Source organism: Paroedura picta, chromosome 1 (assembly GCF_049243985.1).
Source record: "Paroedura picta isolate Pp20150507F chromosome 1, Ppicta_v3.0, whole genome shotgun sequence".
Classification (NCBI taxonomy): Eukaryota; Metazoa; Chordata; class Lepidosauria; order Squamata; family Gekkonidae; genus Paroedura; species Paroedura picta.
This window is the reverse complement of record NC_135369.1, coordinates 140,520,507-140,535,258: the sequence shown is the minus strand read 5'-3', so window position 1 is coordinate 140,535,258 and position 14,752 is coordinate 140,520,507. Positions and strand designations below refer to the sequence as shown.

Sequence of the window (14,752 nt, the reverse complement as noted above, 5' to 3'; positions counted from 1 at the left end):
TGAGGTCCAGCATGCTTCTTTGGGGCCCAGATCAGCAGCCATTTAGAGATGACAGAGCGGAAGGCTCTTTTGGGGGTATAGGCAGGGAGGCGGTCTCTGAAATACAGTGAGCCCAGACTGTGTATGGCCTTAAAGGTAATTACCAAAACTTTAAGCTTAATCCGGAATTCAATTGGGAGTCAGCCGAGTTGTTGGAGTACTGGCCGGATGTGGGATCTCCATGATGTTTTAGTGAGAATCCTGGCTTCAGTGTTTTGCACCAGTTGTAGTTTCCAGATCAAGGATAAGGGTAGGCTTGCATAGAGCCAGTTGCAGATGTCCAGCCTAGATATGACTGTTGCATGGATCACTGTGGCTAGGTGTTCTAGGGTCAGGTAGGGTGCTAGTAGCTTGGCTTGGCGGAAGTGGTAGAATGCCAGCAGTGCTACCTTTGTGCCCTGGGCTTCCATTGTAAGGGAAGCATCCAGGATCATGCCCAGGTTCCTGGCGGAGTGAATTGCTGAGAGCTGCACACTGTCCAGGATGGGCAGACACGCTTCCTCTCATGGTCCCAGCCTACCCAACCACAGGGTTGATCTTCAGACAACTCTGCTTGATCCATTTCATCACTGGTTCCAGACATCTGGCTAAGGATTCTGGGGGATAGTTAAGGTGGCAACCCAGCCCAAGCCTCCGTACCAGCCAGAGGGTACATAAAGATGTTAAATAAGATCAGAGAAAGGCCTGCTCCTTGTGGGACTCCACATGGGAGCTCGTGATAGTTAGATACTCTGGGCCATTCCGCATGACTTTAATGTAGCAGAAGGCTTGCAAATTGTAAACGCTACTAATTTGCAGTTCCGCAAGACGTCGCACACAATCTGCCACACTCCTGAATCAGCCCCGCAAAAAGCGATTCGTTGTAGCGCTTAAAGGGATTCCACTAAAAAAGTAGGTATGCGTAATGCCGAGATTGCACTTTTTAAAATAGCATTTCCGCTTTGTGGGACCAATTGGCAACATTGGTCCTTGTGCGGAAACACCCTCTCTCTCCTATCGCTACCCTCTGTCCGCAACCCCAGAGGAAGAAAATCACCCATTTAAGGGCCGTTTCCCATATCCCAGCTTCGGCTAGGAGGTGAGCTAGGAGCTCATGACTGACTATATTAAACGCTGCTGACAGGTCTAATAGTATGAGTAGCGCTGGCCCGCCTCAGTCTAGCTGGCGTCGGAGGTCGTCTGTCAGGGCGACTAGCGATGACTCTACTCCATGTCCAGGCTGGAAGCCGGACTGAAATGGGTCAAGAGCTGAAGTTTCCTCCAGGAATGCTGCTATTTGGTCCGCAGCAGCCCTTTCAACCAAACTATGGAGTTTGAATCTGCTGCTCTGTAGGGATGTCTCATTTCCTTCCCTTATACTCCAGTGCATTTCAAAATAAAGCAAGCATTACTAATCTCGTGGAAAGTGTAACCCGGAAGCCTAGAACTTATTACCCACTCAGGGAATAGAAACCCCATATGTTGCCTGTTGGAAATGGACCTTGGCTGCTGCAGTTCGTGAAATGGCAAGCTGAGTGCTGAACAGTAAGCATCTCCAGTGTTTTTGCAGAAGTGATGTGAACGTGTCCTAGAGGGCAAGCTGCATTTGCCACCCACTCAGAGGCCATTTCCATGCGTGTTATTCACCGTGTGCTCAATGCTGGGAAATGTTTTCCCCCCCTTGATTCTTCACAGCATCATGGTCAATTCGTGCACCTTCTGGGGTTTCCCTTGTTTTCCCCCAGTCTTTCTCAAACCGCCAGTTGTTTCGATAAACACCGTGAGCAAGGTTAGAAAGCCACAAGCAAAGACTCTCTCAATCTGGCTACTGAAGTTCCTTGATCCTAAGAGAGTCTGAGTAGTTGCATGGAATTCCAGCGCAATGTTTCCTTTCTGGATTGGCATGTGATTGTTGTGTATGCTGCAGCCTGTAAAACTAAGTCCTTAACTGCTTAAATAGTGTTACAATGGACTGAAATATATTTCAGGAAGGCAGTAAATGTAAACTGACACCTACTTCATTTTCCCTCTAAACAACACTGAATGTTAGGTGAAACGAATGAATCTCATCTCAGGTTCTCTAAATTCCTCTTCTGAAATGCTGAATGAATGAAGTGCCATGTGCGGACTGTTTGCCAGTGTTACCACTGCTAACATTTTCAAGAAAGATAGCAAAAATTCTGTAGGGGAGTTTCAAAACGGGAGAAAATCAGCAGAGCTGCTGTGTAGTTGGACAGTTATCAAGTGTTATTCTAACACAATAAACACAGAGAATTGTGTTGTTGGTTTTAGTGTCCTTATTGATATTGACAATCTTTTAGATAGCAGCTGCTCTACTACTTATTTGGGTCTATTCTCCAGGCCTTATTACTAGGAAAATATTCTTAGGATAGCATTGGTGGCCTCTGGCAGAATCTTAAACCTTAAGCATATGCAACGGATTCATGCCTGTTCTTTTTCTATCATCCTTCCTTTTGTATTGTTGTTGTTGTTGTTGTTGCTGTGTTGTTGTTAGATTTATTTCCCGCCACTCCCCGTAGGCTCGTTGCGGGTAACAGTAGTCTTCGTCCCCATTAAAATACCCATTAAAAGACTTTAAAACAATCCCATCATAACTCTCATTATTCCCACCCCCTGCTATCAGAGCGGCAGGGACGATGGGGAGGAGATATAACCTGCTAGACCCGGGGGGGGGGGGTGCTGGCTCTCATTTGCTGACCCTGGCCTCAACCAAAAACCTGGGGAAGAGCTCCGTCTTGCAGGCCCTGCGGAAAGCTGGTTAATCCCGCAGGGCCTGCAGCTCACCCGGGAGCTCATTCCACCAGGTTGGGGCCAGGACTGAAAAGGTTCACTTCCCTAGGGCCGTGAACGACCAGGAAGTTCTCCCCCGTGGAGCGTAAAGCCCTGCGGGGGACATAGGGCAACAGGCGGTCCCTCAGGTATGTGGGTCCCAACCTGCATAAGGCCTTAAAGGTCAAAACCAGAACCTTGAACCTGATCTGGACAGCAATTGGCAACCAGTGCAGCTGCCTCAGCACAGGCTGGATATGGGCCTTCCAAGGTGTGGCAGTGAGGACACTCATTTTGCACCAGCTGAAATCTCTGAATTAAGGACAAGGGCAGGCCTGCGTAGAGCGAGTTACAGAAATCCATTCTGGAGGTGACTGTCACATGGATCACTGTGGTCAGGGGACAGGTAGGGCACTAGTAGTCGAGCCTGGAAAAATGCCTGGCCTACTACTCTCTTGACCTGAGCCTCCATAGTCAGTGAGGCATCAAGGGTCACACCCAGATTTCTGGCCTTATTTTCTTCCCCTCTGTCATTCCTTCCCTGTTAGTTTAGACCAGAGGTCCCCAACCCCAGGTCCGGGGACCGGGACCGGTCTGTCGATCAGTCAGTACTGGGCCATGGCTCCTCCTCAGGCTCCTCCCTGGCTGCTGCCTCGGGGGCTGCCCTGCCACTCTGCTGCCTTTGGTGCTCTCCAGAGGCCACCATGGCTGGGGCTCTCCTTTAGCATGGCACTGCACAGCTGCTGCTGCCAGCACCCCCCAGTGAGCAGTGGGAAGTCAGGGGTGCCGGTGGGAAAGGAAATGGAGCAGGGGCTCAGGCGGCAACGTCCCTCAGCAAAAGACTACCTCCCCCCACCCCTGGGCCTCAGTAAAATCGTCAAGCGTTGACCGGTCCCCGGTGATAAAAAGGTTGGGGACCACTGGTTTAGACCATAACTTCATCAGTGACCTGTCTTTCCTCCCCTCCCCTCCATTACTTTCTAAAGTGCCATATACTTCAGTGGTATCACAAAAATAATTCATGCATTGAATCAGCATATGGTTCCAAACATGATTGCATATTTGGACACTGACATGATTATGTTTCATAATTACAGGGCTTAGCCACTGAAGAAAAGCAATATTATTGAAAATGAGCTTGTGAAATATCCAAACCCCATTTTAGCTGCACTCTTTTGATTTGTAGAATATTGAGAACATGCCTATTCAAAAGATTAAATTATTGAAAAGCACTACAGTGATTAAATTCTTCTGTCCTGCAGTTTGTGGAATCAGCTTGCTTCTTCTGCCTCCTATGTTTAAAAGGCTATCTGGACTCATAGATTCTTCATTTTATTGTATCTACTAGTAAATAAGCCTGCTGCAGTCAAAATGCAGCGGGCGCTAGCAGGGCGCGCCATGAGGGCGGCGGGGCTGTGCGGGCCTGCTTAGCAAGGCCGGGGTCGTCCTCTCGGTCGGGTGCGTACCTGTTTTGTTGGTGGCAGGCTGGATTCGCTGTGGGTGGCATCGCAGGAGCTTGGCAATGTCCCTGTGGCGGCGGGTTGGCTTCTGTGGCGGTGGGTGCTGGCTGGTGGGGGGGGCGAAGTGTTGGCGGCAGTGTCAGGCAGCGGGCTAATGCGTTGGGAGGCACTTTGCACCTCCCGACGCGTCCGGCCGCCAGCAAAGGAGCAACTGCAAGCTGCGCTGCACGCGGCTTGCGGTTGCTCGGGGCTGGAAATTGGAGGGACCAATCGGCAGGCACAAAGCGCCTGCCGATTGGTCCCTCCGATTGTCTGTCCAGAGGAAGGGTCCAATCCGGACCCTTCCTCATCCCAGACACATCCCGCCCCAGAACCCCTTACCATTTTATTTAGTCCGCGGCGCCCGCGACGCTGCGAGTGATGTTAAGATAAGCCCTGCCAGGGAAAGAAAAAAACAAGTTCAATCCCTAAGAAGAGCCTTGTTGAATTTGTACTGCAACTCAATATTACTGTCAGCAAAAGACAGTGTACTGTATCTGGCATATAATAGCAAGACTCTCACTTCCAATTAAAAGAAAGAAAAGAGTTGGATCCTTGTTTCTGCAAGTGAAGTGAACCTCTAAGCCCATCCCATTCTTCTTCTTGGAATCTGTTACTTAAAAAGCAGAGGTACATGTGAATCCACCTACAGATTCCTTGGACAAAAAAAGGCTGAAAGATTAAAAGACCAATGGATTGTGTTTCAGCTAGAGGAAATTAGATGGCCTGTAGAATCATACAAGCTTTTGAGAATTGGCATGGTGTAATGGTTAGGAGTGGCAGCACTCTAATTTGGAGAACCAGGGCTGGTTCTGCACTTACTTTGTTTTTTCCATTGTTGATCTTGCTGAATTCATATCGATTTGAACCCTCATTGCTCATTGCTTTCCCCCGACTTGAAACAGAAAGTGTTCTTCACTTGATTGGGGAAGCTCAGAGGGGGAGGGGGGAGGGTGTGTGTGAAGTCCAGCCGGCATTATTATTTCTTCTCTTTTGACTGCCGGTGGAGAAGCCAAGTGACAGCACAAGGCTGCTCGTCTCTTTCTTTCCTTTTCTTAACGAGCAGGGGGGAGGAGAGCCGAGCGGAGCCAGCAGCAGCCTCTCAGAGAACAAGACAAATCTCTGCTGATAGAAGTGTGGGATTCTGGAGCGCAGTCACTTTAAAACAGATTCCAAAAGGAGGGCAAAAATAAAACTTGGGAGACAAAATTTGCAATCGGGAACCAAGAAGTCTTTAAACTGGCACCCAGCCAAGAATGCTTCTCTACCTCAGCGGCTTGATCAGTTATATGGAGTTATATCCGCTCATGGATATCGCAGCTCAATCATACATGTTGCAGAGGGAAAATTTAAAGCACCCAAAATCAAAGCGGAAATCAAATTCAGTGTAGATAGAGGAAATTTATTCAGACTGGAGGTGGATCAAAAGGCCCATGCAGGCTCTGCCCGAGTTTGATTCCCCTCTCTTCCAAATGCAGGCAGCTGGGTGACCTAGAGATAGTTACAGTTCTCTTAGGGTTGTTTTTGCAGAGTATTCTGTTAGAGCTCTCCCAGCCCCACCTATCTCACAGGATGTCTGTGGTGGGGGGAAGAAAGAAAAGGTGTTCATAAGCTGTTTGGGGACTCTTTTGGGTAGTGAAAAGTTGATATTAAAATACAGCTCTTCTCTTCTTTTGAGGAGTAAATAACAACAAGCCAGTCAGATTAACCCTATGATGACCTACCCCAATTATGCTACACGTGTCCACTTTCAGGTTAGACCAAAGTTGGAACCCACTCTTGGTGGTGCTATAAGCATTCAGTGTACACAGCGAAGGAGGGGACTGGGAGAAGGGCAAGTTCAGTGGTTTCTCTCTGAGTGATATTTGGAACAAAGGAAGGGAGATCAGGAGGAGGGGGAGAGAGGGAGAGATTTAGAAAAGCAGGACAGAAAGTTTCATATGTTGCCTTATCCATCAGCTGGAGAAGTTCCTAAGTAGGGAGGGGAGTTGTCTGGGCAGAAAGCAAAGGTCGGTGTTTAGTGATTTCAGTGGTGGAAGATTAGACCTGGGAACGGAACTGAACCTTATGCCACTTAGCCTTGTTCTTTTGAGGCAGAGGAAGAGTCTGGGATGGAGAACTGAACCCAATTTACTTATGCCACAATGCCTCTTTGATACTATTTTTCCTAGGTCTGTGAAGAAATGTTCTCCATCCTAGAATTCACCCCAATAATTCAACCATTAGATTTGTGCTCTGTCTGAAAGGCGATATTTAGATGCGAGCTGATCAAAAAGAAAAGGTGCCAGATGATGATGAATTATCATCCCCAAGTACAGAACATTTCTGTTCTGGCACCTGTACTTACAGATGCAAATGTTTCTGGCCAAAGTAAAACAGAAGATTTACCATCTTACACATCTGCTAGATTTTCACACCTAAAAGAAAAAAAAGACTGGGACAGCCAAAAAGCAAAAGTGTTCTTTCCCACCCCCCACCCCTTTTTGAGGCAGGAAGAAGACTGACCCCACAGAGGGACAAACTCCAAAGGGGAGATTATAGATTTTTAGGATGTGAGAAGGAAGCTATGGAGGACTAGGTCTTTACCTAGGGACTCCCTTCTTGCCCACTTGTTGAGGGATAATGGGAATTGTCCCAGCTCTGAGACCCAAGTTAATGAAGGTTTTTTAAACACTACAATTTCAAGTAAAAACTCCCCAAAATTACTGAAGAGATTGATATATCTTTAAGAAAAGGATGCCCTCTAAGATCTAGACAACTGCAACAGTATTATCTGCCTTCAAAGCTTCATTTCTGTCTGTAAAAGGCAGGTGGGAGGGCTCTTTCCAAGACAATTTTGGCCTCTTAGTCCGCTATCATCTCCATCCTGGCCTCTTAGTCCACTACCACCTCCATCCTGGCGGGAGGACTAATCAGAGCCAGCCCAGCAGCAACTTGCAGCTGTGCAGTTTGTGCAACTCACACTGGCATGGTAATGACTTTGACTTGATACTACACAACTTACATGGGACCAGCAGCAGCTCACTTGAGTGACTTGCTCCTGCACAACTTCTGCTTGGCCAGACTTTTCCCAGGGAAAAGGGAAGGAAGAGAGTCAGTGTGGTGCAGTGTTTAGGGTTCAAGAAGTCTAGGATCTTGAAGACCCAAGTTCAAATTCCTTCTATACCATGAAAGCTTGCTACCCTATATATTAGTGCAATACAAAAGACTTTGAATCTTTTCCTTTGCTCATTTGGGGTTGATAAGAGGGTGGGTTCAAGTTCATTTTGTGAATAGATTCAGGGTTCAGAATCAAGTGTTAAGTCCTCTTCCTTAGTCTGGATGTCCTTCAGATTGTTCCTCAGAAAAGCTTTAGGAATGGACTCCTTGAGTCATAACCCTATCGTCCTGCATCTTAGCAGTTCTCTGCCTTACCCATCCAAGGAGTGTGATCACAGAACTTTACTACTGTGGCAGTATTCCCACTGAATTCAGTGATGTTTTAATTTGTAAAAGCAAAAAATGTATCTATAACTTTATAGCAGCTTCCCCCCACCAAGTGTATGTTATTAAAGACTCCTACAATTCTTTCTATGACTTTAAAAGTGTCAGGCTACATTTTATTTTTGATGTCATATTGGTACTACTTGTAAATATTTCATTCTCTTCCTGTGGGCGGTTGTATCTTTTGATTGATCGAAGGCCTCATCAGGGTTAGGAAAACTGATTTTCCTCCAGGGGGAAAAATAAAACTTATGAGAACTTTTTATTATGGAAAATATCTGTAATAAGGTTTCTCTTTTGGCCTTGACAGAAGTAAAAGATAGAGAGGATGTGGCATGGTACTTGAAAATCTCACAGCTGGCACTGGCTTTAGCTATTATCCGCTCAAAGCCACCAGATAGAAGTAGCAGAGAATATACAGAGCACCTGGCCAAGATTGTATCTGGATCGGATTCCAAGTGGAAGGCGAAAGCTGAGGCGCTGGAGGCTGAAGTTCATCGTTTAAGGCAGCAGCTGTATTTGAGCAAACTTTCTTCAGGGTTTTGTTTGGAAAACAGTAAGTTTCTGAAGCCTTGTTTGAATGAATTCCAGGCATTGTGTATTGTTTACAACTTATATTTAAAATAAAAAGTGAAATAGGTTGAATTCAGTCCTCCTGCAAACAGAGCAAGCTGAAAGAAGTGTGGTTTAGTACCTGCCACTTCCTTCTGTGGATCCTTGCATTAAAGTCACAGCCGAGAGTCAGATTGTCCAGGACAGCATCCCATGCAGCACAGCAGGATTCAGCATCAGTCAGTCACCCCACCAATGTTTCAGCAGGATCCATTGGCCTCTAGCAGCAAAAAACCTGAGAGGGTAAAGAGGTAAAAATTTAAGTACCAACTATCTTGTAATCCCCTTTCTCATTTTTACCCTTACCTGGTTAGGCCAGGTTTGCCTGCTCTCATAAGATCCTAGAAACTAAGCATGGTTGGCCATGGCTAGTACTGAAACAGGAGACCACCTAGGGAGTCTGGCATCACTACACAGAGGCATCCAGTGGAAAAGCATCTGTGAATGTCTCATGCCTTGAAAATCCTATGAAAACCCTTGAAAACACTATAAGTCAGCTGTAACTTGACAGAAATATAAAAATAAATGCTGTCTTTGCTGTTCAAGAAAAAAGTATGTTTGAAGCGATGAGTGTATGTACATCAAGCACTAAAGGAGGTGGGTTGAGCTTTTTGAACCTTTCTGCCTCCCACTAGACAAAACTGGACTGTGGCAGTTTCCCATGTCTTTCCCCCAGATTTTCACAACTTCTCAGGTGTTTGAGCTAATCTGGACATTTCCCTTTTTTAAGGCACTGAACTTGTGTCTTTGCCCAGTGCATCACAATGAAGGAAATGTGAATATAAAGATCACGTTCTAACATTATATATTGTTAAAACCTTTATTTATAAAAACTAGCATCACTTGCTGAGATGTTTCTGAAACAGCCAAGCAACTGAAGCGCACAGCAAGTAAAATCAATCACATCTCCTGTGAAGTGCAATCTGGTGTTCAGTGAATACTGTCACCTTCCTTTTTCTTTTTCATTGGATTCTATTGCTTGTGAATTTCTTTTTGCTTGGAATGGTTGTTCAGTTATTGGTTCACTTGCATCAAAGTAAAAGAGAGTCTTTTTAATACTGAGAGGTTTTTTTTCTAAATTTACCTAATGAAACACCTACTCTCAAATTATCCAAGCATAATGTCTAGGTACTCTTTTAGCACATTTTATTGTTGTGCATTTATATAAACTGTTTTATATAAGTACCTTTAACTGGCAACTCTGTTGTTTGACAACCCATGTTATAATAGCTCTGCATAAGGATTAGCATCACAAGACACCATCCCAAATATTGACTCTTACAAGTAGATTCCTGTTTGGAGCAAAACCTAATCTGAGGCTGCCACTTTTCCTGTTTCCATGGCAGCTCGCAGAAAAGAGATCATCTGATTTGTTCATTCCTAAACTGCCCGGTACACGATTCTTCTCTAGGAAGGGTTCAACACTTACCTACGAAGTGTTCAGAGGTCTCAAATCATGGCCCACACTGTGCTCAGTTTGGAGAAACCATATTGGCTCTCTCCCAGAAACATTCCTAGCAGTTGGCTTACTCACAACTCAGCTTCTTCCTGCTTATTTTTTTTCTAAATAACCAGATAGTGATATGTACATGTTTAAGGAAAATCTTCCATTTTGTTTGACTAGAAAGCATGTCTCAATTTTTAACAAGTGAAAGTATAACTGATCAAAAGGAATAGGACTAAGTATACTAGTTTGATGTACTGGATAGCCTGTTCTCACTTAACACAAAAAAGTGTGGTTTCTTCTAATACAACTTAACACACATTTGCAATGAACCACTAGTTGGACTAGGGAAGAATCCTCAGAATATCACCAAAGTTGCAATAACACTAAGGAACAGGTATAACATATATTGGTGTATGTTTACCAGTAAACAGATTTCTGACAAAGGAGAAAACTTTGGGCACATAGCTTTTCAGTAAGGCTTTGTTAAAATTTATAATTGAAGCAATATAAAATAATGTTTTCTGTAACTGAAATTCACAGTGCTGTTGCAATTACCCAGTGAGCTTCAGAGTTTAGTTTCACCAGTCTTAGTCCAGATGTCTATTCCAGGAAAGGACAGGCTTTCTGTTTCTGGAAGTTGCTTAATTGTTTTCAAGAGATACAAGTCACAAAATGGCAGCTTGGTGGGTGGAGCCATTCAGAAAATGGCAACTTGCAAAAAAATTACAACATTTCAGAGCAAGCTCATAGCAGGTGATAAAACCTGTTTTCCTAAAACAAGCCATATCACACGCACACCGCCATCATAACACCCTGTAGTGGGAAAATACACAGTTGCTTCTATATTTTCCATGAAATAAGCAGATAACAATTTTGATGCAGGGGGGGGGGGGAGTCCATGGCATGTTCCTTTCCCATCCAGGAGGAGATTGTTTCCAAGCACAGAGAAGAGGCAGATGGGAAAGGGTGATGGTGCTTTCAATTTTCCAATTCAGAGCAAAGTTACATGCATGTGCCACTTCTTCACGCAAAAGAGAAAGGAGAGAGGATGACGCGATTAACTTTGAAGGGAAAGAGGAGTAAGTGATTAGAGTAGCATTAGAGGAGGCTCAGAGAGCTACTTGTAATTATTTGGAGAGTGACTGGCCCCACCTTAGTGACTTCTGTCAGCTTCTACTCTAATCACCACACTACTCTGACTTTGTTCTTGTGTTTCAGGGGATTCAGCTGACACAGGTGAGGCTGTTCTGTCTACCAATACAGAAGATTGTGCCGACCATTTTGAAGATTCTGGATGTGATGTTTCAATTTACTGTTTTGCTGATCCTCTGGAGAACTTGCCTACGTCCACCCCAAGTGAATGTTGTAACAACAGTTCTGCATCTGTCCTGTTAAGTGTGCATCCAATACTGACTCCTTACCATGCCTTTAAAACAGATTGTTTGGTTGTTCACGTGCAGTTCCTACAGCGTATCCTTGAACTAAAAAAACTGACAGAATCTGGAGGCCTGAGAACAGATTTGAAAAAACTTGGAATTGATTGCTGCAAAGTATCAGATTCCCTCTCTCTATTAGTTGATGGATTGGTTACTTCATATAGCCTTCCTGAACTCCCTTTTTCAGTTTTCCTGAAGCAGGCAGTTTTTGTCATCACCAGTTTATTAAGTGATGCTGACTTTTCTCATCAGATTGTGGGAAAGTGTTTCAGAAAGCTGGAAGAATCTATAAAAAGACTTGTTGCAATCGTTTTGAACAACAGTAGTCTCAATCGAGTAAGTAAAATGCCATCTACAAACTCAGTATTTGTAGCATTGCAGCATGAAGCCAAAACTGCATGAATGATACTCATTTTGATTATGTTTCAAAATAATTTTCATTAAGTAGGTGATTTTGAGTATTATACATCACTGAAAATAGTGATCCATATCTCCTAAGACCCTGCATGAAAGGTAAGATCTGGAGGCTTCTAATTATGTCAGTGGATTAACAAATGATTATTTTTTGTACTGGCTAAAAGGCCATGGCATAAAAGTTAAATTCCTCTTTTTGTACTTGCCAGCCTCTGTTCCCCTTTCCTCTCCCCTCAAATTGCATTACAAAGACATACAGCATAGATGGGTCTTCTTGTTGGACTGAAACAAACCGGGCCGGCTTGTGATTCTTGATTTCATATAGTGCTGATAGTAGAGTGTTAGTGTCAAGAGCTCCAGATGGCTTTGGCTTTCTTTTGACCCATGCATGCAATTTTAAGAAACTTCTATATTTGGATATACTTTCTTAATTTAAAAGACTATTGTGAAATGTAGTGTTCTTGCATGGCATGCACTTATTTAAAATGTTTTTCCAGGCTTTCATTTCAATGTAAGAAGAAAAATTATTTTAGAAGTATTAGCTCCTCTTTTTTAATCTTCTTGAATTGCATCCTAGCACCTGTGTGCTTCGCATTAACCGAACCTTTAAATGATGATTGAGATAGTAGCCGTGTTTCCGTAAAACCAATTAAGTGGGTGTTCTTAAGGGCATTTGAAAAACTTTCAAAAGCAAAGTTTTGTAATGCAGAGTTAACTTCCATTTTTGAGAATAAATTTGGGTTTGAGGGCATAGTAGCTTAATAGTTTGATATCGGGTTTTTTTTCCATTTACTGTGCAAAATAGTGATGCGTCTCCCATCTATCCACTGAGCAGACTTTGAAGTCATACTCCAGCCTAAGGAACCTTCCTGTAACTTGTGCAGTCCTTCAGAGGCAAAGCAAGGTTGAATATAGGTTACCTTGAAATAATGTTTCTACCACACTACAAACAGATATTTTGAGGATGCAGAACTGAAGAGATGAAGCCTAAGAGATTACTCTATTTTGACCAGTAGCTGTTTTAGGATGTCACCTCCCCTGTCCCAGCAAAAGTCCCAAAAACAAGCATTAAAATGTTTGGATGTGATGTGTCTGTTCGTATAGCAGACATTTCTCTGTGTTTTGCCTCTGTTTGAGCTGAATATCTTCTACAGTATATGTCTACTATAGTACGTAACATCTGCTTACCATTGTCCTATTGCTATTCTATGTACTATAGACTTTAATTTCGTTTTTGTATTGATGTTTATTTTTATACAAATTCACCAGCAGAATCCCTCTTTCATCATTGATCTTCTATACAGTCCCACATGGAGACTGCACATGAGCAGGCCAGCCATTACCTTGGTCTTTACATTTAGATGCCTCTAGGGCAGTGGTCCCCAACCTTTTTATCACCGGGGACCGGTCAACGCTTGACAATTTTACTGAAGCCCAGAGGGGGCTAGTCTTTTGCTGAGCGATGTCACCACTGCCGGAGCCCCTGCTCCACTTGCTTTCCCGCCGGTGCCCCAGACTTCCTGCTGCCCGCTAGGGGGTGCTGCCAGCAGCAGCTGTGGTGGCCACCGGAGAGCACCAAAGGTGAGCCGGTGGCAGAGTAGCAGGGCAGCCCCCAAGGCAGCAGCTGGGCAGGAAGATGAGGAGGAGCCTCGGCCCGGTACCGACTGATTCACAGAGGGGGTACTGAGCCTCTAGTGGCGCAGGGTGGTAAGGCAGCCAATATGCTGCCTGAAGCTCTGACCATTAGGCTGGGAGTTCGATCCCAGCAGTCGGTTCAAGGTTGACTCAGCCTTCCATCCTTCCGAGGTCGGTAAAATGAGTACCCAGCTTGCTGGGGGGTAAACAGTAATGACTGGGGAAGGCACTGGCAAACCACCCCGTATTGAGTCTGCCATGAAAATGTTAGAGAGCGTCACCCCAAGGGTCAGACATGACTTGGTGCTTGCACAGGGGATACCTTTATCTTTACCTTTACCTTTAATCCAAGCCTGTGGAAATTCAACAGAGCAGGCCAACGCAAACGACAGGAAGTTCCCTATAAAATGAGGGGGACACCCCATAAATGGCAAAAATTAGACAAGTCCTGTTCTTAAATTTGTTTTTTTTATCTCGATGACATCCTTCCGAGGTCGGTAAAATGAGTACCCAGCTTGCTGGGGGGTAAACGGTAATGACTGGGGAAGGCACTGGCAAACCACCCTGTATTGAGTCTGCTAAGAAAATGCTAGATGGCGTCACCCCAAGGGTCAGACATGACTCGGTGCTTGCACAGGGGATACCTTTACCATTACCTTTAGGGGGTACTGAGCACCAAAGTCAGAAGTTTGTTCACACCAAGAGACCACGTGTTCCTGTACAGCAGTGCCCCCTCACCTCAGTTCCTGTTTTGCTGCCAAAGGAAAAAAGTCGTGTTTATTGGAGTCTCCAGCTACAGGATTTTTTGTCTAGAATTGTTGAAACTGCATTGGTTTCTGAATCTGTCCTATGATTCAGCAGGCCATTTTCAAGAAATTCTCCCAGTGTGGAGCCAACATGATCCAAACTGACAAACACAAGCTTTGCCTGTTCTGTTTGGGTAAAGGGCGCATGTAGGGTCTGCCAGTGCTTCACTCCTAAAGTGAGGGATAGGGCATTGACACTTAAGGCAGCATTGTGGGAGAAAGCCCTTAAAGCCTCAGAGCTTTAGGAGACCCTGGAGAAAGCTCCCAAATCTCCATCGTCCAAATTGCTGCATTTGGCTTCACCTTCTGGATTCATGTCCTGGTAGATCTGATCTTGGTGACACTATCCTTGTACTATTACACCTCTGAGCTTCCAGATAAAAAGGCTGAAAGCAACACAAAGGAAAAGCGTAAATCAGCTCCCCAGCAGAATGCTCCCATCTGCACTCCTGAACCAACACCAATCTTGCAAGAGAAGCCCAGGACCCCACCTCGGCATCCAAGATTTCCACCTCTTTCTATCTCTGATGGGGACTGAGTTTCCGGCTTACCACATGGTCAAGCTTCATGCAAGTCCAACTGAAAACAAATGGTTTCTGTGAACTTAGCTTC

The 14,752-nt window shown here is 44.7% G+C and overlaps 1 protein-coding gene across 2 annotated transcripts in view; it reads left to right on the top strand.

The window, feature by feature from the left end:
- MEI4 (meiotic double-stranded break formation protein 4) overlaps positions 1 to 14,752 on the top strand; it is a 145,403-nt gene that overhangs the window by 78,046 nt on the left and 52,605 nt on the right. For both annotated transcript variants that reach the window (XM_077306299.1, XM_077306289.1), the window contains exons 2-3: positions 8,101 to 8,346; positions 11,068 to 11,621. In XM_077306299.1, coding sequence (XP_077162414.1) covers positions 8,101 to 8,346; positions 11,068 to 11,621 — 800 coding nt within the window. The remainder of the gene's footprint in view (positions 1 to 8,100; positions 8,347 to 11,067; positions 11,622 to 14,752) is intronic.